General features: G+C 35.6%; 1 protein-coding gene across 4 annotated transcripts in view; it reads right to left on the bottom strand.

Annotated features, from left to right (window-relative positions):
* LOC150094143 (paired amphipathic helix protein Sin3a-like) overlaps nt 1-15237 on the bottom strand; it is a 382913-nt gene that overhangs the window by 134060 nt on the left and 233616 nt on the right. For all 4 annotated transcript variants that reach the window (XM_090411964.1, XM_090411965.1, XM_090411962.1 and 1 more), the window contains exons 15-16: nt 8771-8878; nt 2568-2806 (exon numbers count right to left, since the gene is read on the bottom strand). In XM_090411964.1, coding sequence (XP_090268090.1) covers nt 2568-2806; nt 8771-8878 — 347 coding nt within the window. The remainder of the gene's footprint in view (nt 1-2567; nt 2807-8770; nt 8879-15237) is intronic.

Genomic DNA, 15237 nt, shown 5'->3' on the forward strand with positions numbered 1-15237 from the left:
TCTGGCTGTTGGAAAGGTACCCAAGGAATGGAAGGAAGGTAAGATAGTGCCGCTGCACAAGGGTGGTAGCAGACTGGAAGTGTCTAATTATAGGCCAGTTTATGTGTCATCAGTAGTTGTTAAGGTCTTTGAGAAATTAGTGAGGGACTATATACAGCGTTGAGCAGATGAGTAATGTGCTTTGTGAGAATCAACATAGATTTGTTAAGAGGCACTTCTGCTTTAGTAATATGATGGCTTTTATAATAAAGTGACAAGAGCAGTTGATGAGGGAAAGGCACATACTGCCATTTTTTTAGATTTTGCAAAGGTGTTTGGCAGGGTGGCACATGATAAACTGATATTTAAGTTGCAGCACATGGGTTTAGATGTCGGGTTAGTCAACTGGATTCAGGATTGGCTGTCCGATAGGTATCAGAGAGTTGTGTATGGTGGGGAAATATCAAGGAGGCAGAAGTTTACAAGGGGGTGTTCCACAGGGCTCAGTACTGGGACCTATATTGTTCAACCTTTATATCAATGACATTGTCAACGGATTGCAAGTGGATATTTAGTTGTTTGCGGATGATGTGAAGCTGGGAAGGGTTATCGGTAATAGTGCAGATGTGGCAGCCCTGCAAGAGGATTTGAATAAACTAGACAGATGGGCAAATGAATGGTGGTATTGGTTTAATGCAGCAAAATGTAAAGTCTTGAAGGTTGGGAACCATCGATGGAAGGATGCATACTCGATTGGAGGAGCTATACTGGAGGAAGTAGGGGAGATAATAGATCTGGAGTTGATGATTGATAGAAAACTGAAATTCAGTCAGCATATTGCAAATTTGGTGAAGGTAACCCAGAGGATTGCTGCAATACTGAGTAGGATGCTGACCTGCGGAGATAAAAGAGTTATCATTCCATTGTATAAGACCCTGATCAGACCACACTTAGACTATTGTTCTCAGGTTTGGTCCCCAGGATTCGAGGGAGATAAATTAACTGTGGAAAGGGCAGAGGCAGATAACAACGATGGTTTCAGGACTGTACAATGTCAGTTACGAGGATCGACTGAAGGAATGTGGAATGCAGAGTTTGATGGATAGAAGAAGGAGAGGTGATATGATCAAGACTTTTAAATTGTAGAGATGCAGTTACAGGGCAGACATTGGGGAGTTCTTTCGCTTGGTCACACAACGGGAGGAGTGATGACAAGGGGCCATCCCTGGAAGTTACAAAAGGAGGCTGTGGGCAAGAGGGTGAGGAGTGGTTTCTTTGCATGGAGGGTGGTTGAACCGTGGAATGCATTGCCTCAGAGAGAGTGGTTAGAGCATGAAAGGTCAATGGGTTCAAGGAGTTGTATGATAAACTGTGTGTTTCCTAAAAATGACCTCCCATGATGAGTCTTTTGACTCCATGGAGGCCTGGATAATAATAATAAATTGTATTGTAGAGCATCGACCTACAATACAATTTACACCTGTCAAAACATCTGTTAAATCTTCTCTCTGCATTTATAGAAAATTCTTTTTTTTTTCTTTCATTAAAAATTTACATTTCAAGAATAAAATACCTGGATTATCTTTACAACTTACAGATCTTTAAATCAATTTTGATGTAGTTTCCTGTTCACAAATATCCTACTGGACTGATACAACAGAATTATTACACAATGATACTCTTCCTGATATTGTAAAATTATTTGAATTTGTCATAAATTCAGGTTATTGTCAAAAACAAACTTTATAAACAGATAGAAGGAACTGCAATGGGTCTTCATTTTCCTCTACTCTAGCAGATTATTTTATGGAATGATTTGAAAAACACATTGTAGGCATTTTTTCTCCTAAGCCATCCTATTTGGTACAGATACGTACTAAACTCTTCCTTGTCCGATCTTCATGGATTTCTTGAGAAAATTAATTCAATAAAGCCAAAAATTAAATTTAAACTTGAAGTAGATCACAATTGTCTCCCTCTTCTGGATGGTCTCATTCTGTGTCAACCTAATGGCAGTCTACAGAAAACTAACTGTCACAAACCTGGTCGAAAATTTCACAAATTATTTTTTTTTTCTAACGTGTCACTCGATTATTTTATAATTTTATCATTTATATAAATAAATATAATGATAACATTTTCATTATTTATAATTTTATCATTATCTTGATTATCATTATCAAAATTATATTTATGATAAATAAATATAATTTGATTCATTTACAGGTACAATCACACACACAGTGCAGTAGTTTTAGCTGATTTTCAATAATCAATTAATATGATAAAGAGCCAAGAGGTTTTTTTTTTTTTTTCCCGGCAGCATAAATTAAGTTCAGGGGATAATAAATCCTTCATTATTTTAAAGCCGGATGTGAAACTCAGAGATCGAAATCTATCAAATTCTTCGGCATGAAATTCTTAGATTTCAATCTTCAAGTTTTGTATCCGGCTTTAAAATAATGAGGGATTTATTATCCCCTGAACTTAATCAATTAATATAAAATAAAGAAATTTTTATATTAAATATCAGCATAGCATGTATCTTATTATTATGTATAAATGCTATAGCAATCAACCATACTTACATTATTCATATAAGAACCCAGTTCTTTGCTTGCACTTTCTTTATTAACCTCTTCTAATATGGTATCTTCTTCCTGTGAAGATGATTGCACTTCTTCTTTTACTTCCATATCAGGTTGTGAATTAACAGTACAGTCAGCTGAAGGTGATGTTTTATCATTATTGAGTTCAGGATTTTCAGAATCAGTTTTATTATCAGAATTTTTCTCTGCTTCAGTTAAAATTTCCTCCACCTCTACTTCTAGAAAAATATTGTTATTTAGTTTAAATGCATTAAGTTTGCATTAAAAAAAAAAACACTAATAAATCATCTTATATATAATAGGTTTTTCTTTCTTTTTTTTTTTTCAGATAGTACACAACAGTATATGTGCAATTTTTTACACATTTACTTAGTATAACAAAGGGTACCAGCACATTGTTTTACAAAATAAGCACTGTATATAACAGACAGTTTCTGCTTGTCTAATCAGTCTCCTATCTGTTGATAAATGGGCTGGGAAACACAGGCCAAGATTTTCACCACAAACTATAAGAGTCATCCATCCATATTCATGTTTAAAATCATTTTCTGATCTAATTTCAACTGATAATATTTGTAGGTTTCATGATTATTTAGAGTTAACAATGTGAATAAAAGTAAATTAATAGTTTAAGCACTGATTAATGCACATGTATTTCTTTTTATAATTTCAACAGCAATGATGTATGCTTCGGCATTAAAGTTCTTTATTAACATTTATTCATCGTGTAACTGCTTCTTCCAATAATCCAGAAAGCTCATAATTGTGAAGAATAGTTCAAAGGACATCCCTCTCTCTTTCCTGATCTAAAGGAACCTTAATGAATATTTAGTTGGTGTTAGGTGCAGATTTATGCCTTTTAATTTTTCATAAATTAAAATCTTAACCTCTCCAACCAAAAGGCTGCGGGTTCGAATCCCGTCGTAGGCATGGATGTTTGTGATTGTCTGTGAAAACAGTGGTGGTGATCGGCAGTAGATGGCATTGGTGTAGTTAAAGGTAGTTGCGGTTGGTGGAGACGGAGAGTTGTAGAGTAGGTTCCCTCCCTCGATGAGTCTTTGGACTCCCTGGAGGTGTCTAATAATAGAATAGAAAAAAATAGAATAGCAGATATGCTACTATTAACTCTTCCCCTTTATGTATAGGTGTAACGTTAAGAATCAGTGTGTGGAATGTGTGGAATGGAGAACAGTTTTATAACGGAACTATATTTTGTTCAGTATTATATCAAAGAAAAGCTGCTAATAATAATGAAAAATGAATCCCTGAAACCTATTAAAAAGAAATAACATCTCATTTAATGTTCCCTTTCGAGTGTTAGTGGCCTGTCACAAATAAGTATCCCCTTGGCTTCATAGAGATCTAATTAAGGCTACTATCAGAGTGATAAATCCTATCTATGTTATCTATGAACATTAGATGTATGAGTTTTCTGGCTGGTTTACCAATTTTGCATAGGGGAGAAGAAATTGAGTTTTTTTGAAAAAAAAAGTTGAATTATTTGAAGATAATTCTCCTTCAGCTAACAGTGAGAGGGGAAGGGTGTTCCATTACAACCAAAGGAAGCCACAGTTTTTTTTGTTATGCAAATATGGCATATAACAAATAACAAATAGAGATATATATATATATATATATTATATATATTCCTTTGGTTGTAATGGAACACCCAATTTTATATATATACGATGGTAGTCTGAAAAGTTCTCGGCCTCAACCAAGGATGGCAACATTACAGGCAAGAGATTTTTTTTTCTAAGTTGGTACATCTGTCATAAGCATCCATGTGAAATTGAGTCATTATATCAAGTAGTTTGTTTTATACAGCTGTCTGAAGCAAAAGTGTTGTTTGTATCCCATGAAATGGATAAAATTGAGTATTGTGCAGTTATAAAATTCTTTGTAAAAGAAGGTTTAATGCCAAAAGAAATTCATTCAAAGTTCATAAAAGTTTATGGGAACTCTTCTCTTTTGTTTTCGACAATTAAGAAATGGGCTGCCAAGTTTAAACGTGGCCATACCAGCCTTGAAGATGATCCATGTGAAGGACGTCCAAAAAGTGTAACAACACCAGAAATCGCTGATCAAGTGCACAATATGGTATTGGTTGACAGGCGAGTCAAAGTGCGTGAAATTGCTGAGACTATAGGCATTTCAAAAGAATGTGTAGGATATATTTTGCATGAAGAATTGTATATGAAAACGCTTTGCGCAAGATGTGCCATGCTATCTCACAGCAGATCAAAAACGCACTCGCATGAAAATCTCTGAACAGTGCTTGGAGCATTTTAACAAGAATAAAACTGATTTAGTGCATTGATTTATTAACTATGGATGAGACTGAGATTCACCATTACACACCAGAATCCAAACAGCAGACAGAGGCCGGTTGTTCAGAGCCAAAGAAGACAAAGTCGGTTCCATCAGCAGGAAAGTTCATGACTTCGGTGTTTTGGTCAGCTAAAGGCATTTTGTTTATTAATTATCTTGAAAAGGGTAAAACAGTAACTGGGGAATGTTATTCTGATCTTTTAACCATACTTGATGAAAAAATTTGTGAGAAAAGTTTGCAGAAGAAAACTTTTTTGGCAAAAAAAATCAAGTGTTTTGGCAATGGAAAAATAAAGGGATCTGCACTATGAATTGTTGGAACATCCACTCTATTCCCCAGATTTGGCTAACTCTGACTTGTATCTTTTCCCAAAACTAAAACTCTTCCTCCCTGGTCAACGTTTTTCTTCGAATCAAGAGGTAATTGCAGCTGTAGAAGGGTATTTTGCAGATCTTACTGAGCACCACTACAGGGATGGGATAATGGTGCTGGAGCATCACTGGAATAAATGTATTAGTCTTAAGGGAGATTATATTGAAAAATAAAAATAATTTTGAAATTATAAATTCGTTTTCCATTGTTAGGCTGAGAACTTTTCAGGCCACCCTCATGTTACTTAACGTACAAGTTAGTAAAAGGATTTTACAGGACTGATGAAAAAATTTTTCAGCACTTGCCTAGGGGTAGAAAAAGGGATAGGGATCATTTCTAGAAAGAAACTGTGTAAAACTGTAGTTAGCAAGATCTGGACAAGATTATTTTCATTTAGGGAGTAGTGAATGTGTGGAATTTTAATCTTTAAAGGTACCTGTGGCATAACTATAAACAATAAATTACAACAATAACCGCAATAATTAATGTAAATGAAAGTACAGATATTTTTTACAGAAAATAACAGTACATCATCAGTGTGTAGAAATAAGCAAATCAAAGAACAGGAATACAAGGTACATACAATAATTGGTTTACCAATTAAAAATGGTTGTTGCAAGCTAAAAATTAATATATTAATAAATAATATTAAAACTATTTTTGATATTTACATAAAATGAGAATCTCCTAAAACTTTTAGGAGAGAGAGAGAGAGTGTGACAATCATTCTGATTCAGGCTAGGCTATATAAAAAGGCTTTGCAACTTTCTTTGAAAAGGCATTCATATTTAAAACTGCTTTTATGGAGAAGTGAGGATATCTTGATAGGTCAAGAAATTAGTTCTAACCCTACAAAAACACAAATTAAACAATTAAATAAGCTCTTTGATGAAGTTAGTTGGGATCAAAATACTTTGGATAAGTTATGCATCCAGTTTGGAAGGATGCCTCATTTATATGGTCTCCCAAAATATCATAAAGAAGGTTGTCCAGTAAGACCTATTTGTGAACTGTGTTGATGCTCCCACCTATAGAATTGCTAAATTTCTCTCACATTTATTAACCATATTGACAATCCAGATCATTCAAGAATTCCATACTTTTTTTCTCAAAAAAAAATAAAATAAAATAATAATAATAAATAAAATAAAATATTCAAATACAAGAGTTGGATTTGTTAGTCTGCTTTGACTTTTTACTGTACTGTTTACCAATATTCCCCTATCTGACACTATTAGTTTACTATATAATAATCTCCCTCCTGATGCTGATGTTGTGAAGATTTTTGGATTTATTATGCAATCTGGATAACAAGAAAACTGGAAAAACAAGATCTATAGACAGGTTGAAGGCACTGCCATGGGTAGCCCTCCATCTCCACCTTTGACAAACTGTTTTTTGAACCATCTGGAAGATACCTTGTTCTCATCCATTCATCCCCAACTCTCTCTTAGGTTTTGTTATGTCAGTGATGTGTTTGCTGTTTGATCTCATTCTGAAAATGAACTTACCATTTTTCTACAATGGTTCAATAAGCTTCATCCATGGATTCAATTCATCATGGAAAAAGAAAATGCTGGTAGTTTACTTCTTGGACATCCTTCAAACTCACAGCATCTGGTATTTTGTCAACCACTGCTTGACAAAGTACCAGATGCTGTGTCAACCAGTGTTTATCAAAAACCTACCTTTACTGGCAGATATATTTATGAAAAGTATGTTCATCACACCCCTCAAAAAATTAGTGTTATCAAGTCTTTAATTAACAGAGCACATAATGTATGCTCTTCTCCCTCAAGCTTACAACAAGAACTTCTCACTATCAAAACTTTAATGGAATTAAATGGTTACAACCCCCATCAAATCCAGCATATAAATGACTCCTATGTTTAAATGCCTAAGGACTCTTCAACAGAACACAGGGCTCCAATCCCTTATATTTCTGGTATCTCTGAACTGATCGGCAAAATTTTGACGAAGTATCACCTTATTTCCACATTATCAACAAAATTTCTCATCTGTTACCATCTACAAAAGACAAACTGTCACCTCTATCATTAGCTGATGTTTACCAGATTCTTGTGAATGTAATTTGACATACCATTCTGTGGAAAAAATAATTAATGAACATCAATATTACACTGAATACATGAAACCTCAAAAGTCTGGTCTGGCATAGTAGTACTGACACTAAACACAGTATCTGATTAGATGAAGCTCATTTTCTCTGTAGAAGCAGTTTTTATATATGATCACCTTTTCAAAGAAAGTTGCAAAGCCCTTTTACATCAGTCTAACCTGAATCAGAATGATTGTCTACCTCGCCCACCCCCCCCAAAAAAGTTTGGAAGATTCTCATTTTATGTAAACATCAAAAATAGTTTTAATGTTATTTATTGATATATTAATTTCTAGCTTACGTAACTGTTTTTAATTGGTAAACCGAATGTTGTATGTAGCTGTATACTGATGATTTATTGATTTACTGTAATTTGTTGTTTAATGAGTGGAATTGGTTCTCAGTCTTGCTATGAGTGCTTTTTCAGTGAATGTGTTCAAGAGGAGGTGCGAGAGGGGTAGGGTTTTGTGTGGATAGACTTAATGTGCAAGTAAGTTTCTGTGGTTTAGCAGTTAAGTAGAAAGATACTGGTATTGAGACCATATTTTTAGATAAATATGGAGTTTAATGAAAATAAACAAGTATAATCCTACAAGTTTCATTAGTCATCAGCCTTACATTGTCAGGACACTAGGAAAGTTATACAAATACACGCACGCACGCACACACACACACACACACACACACACACAAAAAAATAGAAAATTAATTATGCATATTAGATGTTATCAGAACTTCATAGTTGGTACATATAAACAACTAAGCAGCGTAAAAAAACGTTAAACTAATTACTGTATATGCATTGGAACAATGCCAGTTGCTATCACATTCTGTAGCATGTGCATGCCATATCTTAGGTCTGTAGTAGCAAGATTTTTAATGATAGCAGAACAAACATGGTGTGGAATTAAGTCTTGATTTTTGCTACATTGTGTAGGGATCCTCATCATTTCAGGAGCTTCCTTGAACTTTCTTTTATTAATCACCATGCTACAGAATGTGACGGCAACTAGCATTGTTCCCATGTGTATACAATAAACAATTTTTATTATTTTTTTAAAATTCTGGTTACTTGTTTGTATGTACCAATTTTGATAACATATAATATGTGTAGTTAATTATTACTAGTCTTTTTTGTGCAAAACTTTTGCTAGTACCCTAGACGATGTAAGACTGATGCCTTACAAAACTTATACGGTTATATTTGTTTATTTTATTGAATTCATTATTTATCTAAAACATGTCTCAATAACAGAAGCGTTCTACAGAGTTAATGTGCACCTCCAAGGATGAGTTTTCAGCTCCATGAAGATGCCCATTCAGTAGTAATAATAATATTTCAGAATATACATCTAATACCTTCATCTTTGAAGTCTTCTATTATCTCACCAGGAGGGATGCCTAAAAATTCGGGTATAAAGCATCGAAGTAATTTTGAGATTTTCTGTCTGTCTTCTTTATGAATACCTTTAACAAAAAAAATATCAGCATGATTTAAAATTAAAGACAATTCAAATCAAGATGCTATAAAAATTCTTCAATAGGAAAATCTATTGAATTAATTCATAAATTCCATAAATTCATAGTGAAGAATTTATGGAGCCAAAAACACAGAGTAATTACTTTACTTTTTATTGTAGCAATTACTTTACTTTTAAGTATGAAAATAACACTCAACATTTTGACCTCTGTATCGAGGTCATCATCAAGAACACATACATATGTACAGGATGCAAGCTACATGACATTACACAAAGTTAAGATAAATCTAATTATAGGAAAACCTCGCTTAATGTGATTAATTAATCCATCAATTAATATGCACTAAGTGAAATAATAATCATCCATCAGTTAGTGCAGGGGTCGGCAATGCAGTGAATTTTTAGTGCGCCCTCAGAGAAATTATTGTAAACTGCTTTGGAGCTCGCAGCGGTAATTTTGCAGCGTGGATCACAGTATATCTGAGAGATATATTCATTACTAGTATGTGCTAAAATGCAAGAAAATATAAAGAAAAAACACTGCAAATATAATGCACGATGGTACAAATTAAGTTAATATTGAATCCAACATTATTTCATAGCCGAATATAGAAACTACAAGAGTTTCATGCTGAATATATAGAAACTAAAAGTTTCAGTGGATGCAAGCATGAGCAGTGCCTTATGGGCAACTCGTAGTAAAGGTGGAGCAAGCTCCAGACCTCTTTCCTTGGTATTTTCCATAAATGTTAAGCACATCTTGCAGAGGTCAGCAACCTTTTTAATATGAGGAGTGCAATATAAAATTGCGCTCTTCATATGAAAAAAAGTAATATAGAAAGACATTTCAAAACCATTCATGCCAATTGTAATTTTAAGTTTAATTATTTAAATCAGGAGGAGTTGGCAACACAGCTGAGCACGAGTTCCGAAGACAATCACCACCTTCAGAACTCATGGAGGAAGACATCACTTTTCCGAGGTTCCAAAGACGACGGTTGTCAAAACAGCTCACACCCCGTTACTCCCACCCTGACTTTTTCCCTTAAATCCCCTCCTCTTTCCCCAAAAAATAATTTCTATCTTCAGATCCTTCTCTCATCCTCCCTGTGTCCCCCACAGCCAAAAGTTGCTAAGGTTCAGATCCAGTAAGAGTTGAAGTGTTGGAAGAACTACCTGATTGGCTATCACTGACCATTTAAAAGTGCAGTTAACAAGACCAGCAGGAACAAGCTCCTCAAAAAAGTAAGGTGTCCAATAATGAATTCTGCTGTAAAACTACACCAAATGGTGAGCTTCAGGGAATGAAGCAGAATGTGTTGCATGATGTGTGGGTTTGCGGTTGCTTAAATTCTGCAGTTGTGCTTATTCATATACAGTCCAGATGGAAGTAAGCTTCATCAATCCAGAAAATGTTCCATGGTCAGTTGCTGTCCAGTTCATTCTTAGCAAGAAATTGAGCAAATGTTTCTCAGCACCCCGGTCAGGATTAAGCAACTGCTGAACATGAGAAATCCTGTAAGGATAAAATTGCAGAATTTGCCTTATGACTTTGTGAACCATGCTTACAGATTTATCTAAAATCCGTGCAATATATCTTGTGCTGTTGCTGCCTCCTATAACATTTGCCATCCTTTCTTCCTCTATCATTATGGCTACTTTCTTCACCATCTGCAGTTTGATGGGCTTCTGTCCTCTGCATCTAAGGAACCTGACTTTTCAAATTTCCAATCATTTTTCATAAACCATTTGCAGTCATAGGACCATTTTTAATCCCTTTAATGTTCTGAACTTTAGCAATGCTGTCAAAGCAAAGCTGCTATTTTAGTAAAACAACTTCCCAAGAAGTGCAAAATCCTTTATTGTTGTTCGTTATGTGTGCGCGTTCGTTTCTTAGTAAAGTAAGACGTTTTCTGTCTTAGATACTGTGTGCTGATTGTGTTCGTTACGTTTGATGTGTTTGATTTGAACTGTCCATTGTATCAAAACCGACAGCTACTATACAACTCACAACATCCATAATTGTACTGGTGTAGTTGTCTGTGCAGCTGAATCGTTGTGGCTGGCCACATTTTCCAGCCAGTGACTGTACCGTAACTATACAAAAGATACGGGAGCTTGATCTGCAAGGCTTTATGTGGTTACAGCAAGCACGAAATGAGAAGTGAATATGCTTCTTATTTCTATGTTATTTGTGTTACGGTGGTTTAATTTATATCTGTTCCTGTATGCATATATGTACTTATAGTTCTACAGGTAAGCTAAAGTTCACTTTTGAATTGGCACCATTCGCCTAGGAATTTGTAGTGGAATGAGATGATGATTGACAAGTGATAAGTGAGCAGTTCTGTTATGAAGTGTGATTACAGTGTATTTTTATTGATAGTGTAATTTTTTTATGAACTGTAATGTTCCAGTTATTGATTTTGTTACTGTCTGAGAAAAATAGTAGCTGTTACACTTTATGCTGGCCCAGTTGGCCAAGTGGTTAGCATATCTGCTCTCCAACCAAAAGGCTGCAGGTTCAAATCCCGCTGTGGACATGGATGTTTGTGATTGTCTGTGAAGGTGGTGGTAGATGGTGTAGTGTGTTGTAACTCATGGATTGAGTGAGCGGTGGAGACAGAGTTGTAGAGTAGATGCCCTCCCTCGACGAGTCTTTGGACTCCCTGGAGGTGTCACGTAATAATAATAATAATAATATTTAGTAATACAAATGTCTGTATATTTAACACAACCTTTTTTTTTTTTTTTTTTTTTGCAAGCCTTGTTGGCCAAGTGGTTAGCATATCTGCTCTCCAGCCAAAAGGTTGCAGGTTCGAATCCAGCCATAGGTGTGGACGTTCGTGATTGTCTGTGAAAGTACTGCTGGTGATGGTGGGTGGTAGATGGCATTGGTGTAGTTGGTTGAATGAGTGGTGGAGATAGAGTTGTAGAGTAGGTGCCCTCCTCAATGAGTCTTTGGATTCCCTGGAGGTGTCATGTAATAATAATCCTTCAGCAAGGGTGACATTGTGTTTTAACACATTTTCAGCTCACAGGCAATGAACTGATACATTCCTCAGCTAGTTTCTTTTATATAAGCTTCTTTCGAAGCATATGTCATTGGGAACATTTATCACTTGCATAAACGGTACAGTTGCAGCGTTTCACTGCAACCAGGAGTAGCATATGTAACTTACATATATTGTAGTGCCATGTATCACCCTAGTGACAACTTTTAGAACCAATGTTGAATTTTCAGCAAAATAAAATTCCATTGCTGCACATCATCATTTTAAATATTAAATCATTCTGCTGAGTAATTACCCAGTTACACAGCCTTTCAAAATGTGAACTTTAATAATAATCACCTTGTAAATCAGAGAGATTATTTCTAGAATCTGCCATAGCATTATAACATTTACCAAATCGGAACAAATTTGGCTTCACTTTACCTAAAGTATGGAAGGCCATTATTTTGAGACATTCGGCAAGTTTCCACCACTGCACCCAAAGAGAGTACCAATTAGGACTGTTGGATCCTGCCTTTTATACCTTGTCTGTGTTTGCCTTCCTTCAAGGGAATTCAGGTTACTATGACAGAATACATGAAGTTTACATTATCATTAATCTTCTATCAACAATTTTTCACCAGATCAATCTATTACTTGTGAGAACTCCAATATTGTCATATCTAACATTTCGTGCTTCTAAGGCACTTCTGACTGAATCAATCCATGTAGACTTTGGTCCTCCTCTAGGTATCTTTCCTGCCAGCTTGGCATCAAGATGTTTTGCTAAACTTTTTTCACCCATTCTATTTAAGTGACTATATCACCTTGGGTTAGCTCAACTGACACATTCTTGATTTTTCGCAGAATCCTCATATCTGTGGTCTCTAGTGTTTGATCAAGTGCTTTATTTCTAACCCAACTCTCAAATTCATAACTTAAAAACTGGTTTCAACACATCTTGTATACTGCTAGTTTAGTAGTTTGGCTAATTTCTCTCTTACTTCATATAAATTTATTCAGTGGCTACTCACCATATCGGCTTTGCTTATTCTGTTGTCAATTTCCAGATTTAACTTGCTGTCTTCACTAAAAACTGTGCCTAGGTAGCTGAAATATTTTATTTGTTCTATAGGAGCTCCATTCAGAAAGCAGATGAAGTTTTCTATGCTCCTGCCTATTTTCTTGATTTTGATCTTTTTAGTGCTGATTCTCAGGCCAAATTTGCTACAGCTGTTATTCAATTATTACTCCAAGACCTCATGGAGTCAAAGACTCATCTGGGAGGTCCTTTTATCACACACACCTCATCATACCATCTTAAAAACACTCAAACTCCTTACAGACACCACACTCTCAGGCAAGGCATTCCAATCCTTTACAACTCTGCATGAAAAAACCTGCTTCTCACACCCTCTTTATACAGTTTCCAGGGATGACCTCTGGTTCTCCCCCGACTTCCCACTATTTTCTGTAGAACTTCTCCAGCATTGATCCTATAACAACCCCTTACCAACTTGTAGGTCTCTATCATATCTCCCCTCTTCCTCCTGTCCACCAGACTTTGCAAATTACATCTTCTCAATATTTCCTCATACTCAACATTCCAGAGGTTAGAAACTACCTTAGTCAGTCGCCTCTGGACCATTTCCAACTTCTCTTCATCCTACTGAAAACCAGGTGACCAAATCTGGGCACAATAGTTCATGTGTGGCTTAATCAAAGCCTTATACAATGGAACAAGAATCTCCCCACTTCTACAAGTCAGTGTCCTCCACATCATTCCCAGAAGCCTTTGTGTTATCTTCACAATTTTGGCGATGTGTCCCCTATATTTCAGATCCTTATCCACTATCACCCCTAGATCTCTCATTTCCTCCACCTCCAACAATATATTCTCACCAAGCATAAATTCTTCATCCCATTTTTGTTTTCCAAATTTTAAAACCTTACAGTTTGCAGCATTGAACTCATATCTCCATTTCTGTGCCCAATCACTCAATTTATTCAAGTCTTCTTGTAATTTAGCTAGCAAATTCTGGAAACTTGCACTAGATGTGTTTAGGAGTACATCATCATCTACATAAAGCAAAGAGCTAAGTTTCACATCTCCAATTCTTATATAAGGCCTAATGCTACTTTCTTTCATAATGTGATCCATATAGATGATGAATAAGAGTGGAGATAATGTGCATCGTTGTCTTATCTGTGTCTAAACACACAGATAAGACAAGGTGGTTGTTCTTGAGACCACTAAAGACCAACCACTTCCTCTAGACCTACCTGGTGTATACCAGGTTTCTTGAAGCTGTAAACTCTCTTACTTTGGCCAAACAGGCAGGACAGCGAATATCAGAATTTCGGAACACAAGGACTACATCTGGTTTCCCAACACAGAATACGAACACACAACACAGAATACGATGGAAGAAAGCTACAATAATACACCGTAGCAAGTTCAAATTCGAAAGACTATTCATGGAATCAGCCTCAGCCCTAAGAAACTCTCCAAACCTCAACAAATTTGGTTGCATGAGACTGCCTGAAATTTGGGAGGCTTACATCAGCAGACCTTCAGCCCAATGGCCAAGAACACCTACATAGCCCGCTAGGGGGCACCATCAGGACTTTTAGGAGAACAATAGCTTCCTCACTTCATTTTCAGTTACTGTGTTGTAGTGCCTACGTGCACATGCCTTTTTTTGTAAGTTCCTTTTGAAGATGGCAACGTGACGTTGCCGAAATATCGGAAATATTTATTAAAGTGTAATTTAATTTATATTCTTATATACATTGTCAATTCCTTAAATGATTTAGTAATGCTGAGTATATCTTCCTGTATTTCCTTCAATTCTAATTGCTGACTGACAACTTAAATATGGACTATGGTTTGCTCTGTATAATGTTCCATTCAACCTATATAATTGTAGTGTTTTAGAAAGATTTTATCTGGGCACCTTATAAATTTATTGTTGTATGCCATTTTGCAGATCTACAAAACTAAAGATCTGCAATACAGATCCTTGTTGTATTCTTATGATTTATTAACTATTTGTCTTAAAGTGAAAATCTGATCTTAACAACCTCTATTTGGCCTGAACCCAGCTTGTTCTTTCCAAGTTTCTCTTCCACAATTTTTCTCAACCTCTTTTCAAGTATGTTTGCATAAATCTTACCAGGAACACTTAGTAGATAAATTCCTCTGACATTCTCACATTCAGCTTTATTCCCTTTTTTTTACAGATGGATACCATGAGAGCTATACTCAAATCATTGGAAATTTGAATTTCTGACTAGGCCATCTTGAATTACGCAGTGCAGCCACTGCAAAACTTTTATACCTCTATACTTA

This window comes from Typopeltis vanoorti, chromosome 22 (assembly GCF_054136105.1).
Source record: "Typopeltis vanoorti isolate ZY-2024b chromosome 22, IOZ_Tvanoo_1.0, whole genome shotgun sequence".
Lineage (NCBI taxonomy): Eukaryota > Metazoa > Arthropoda > Arachnida > Uropygi > Thelyphonidae > Typopeltis > Typopeltis vanoorti.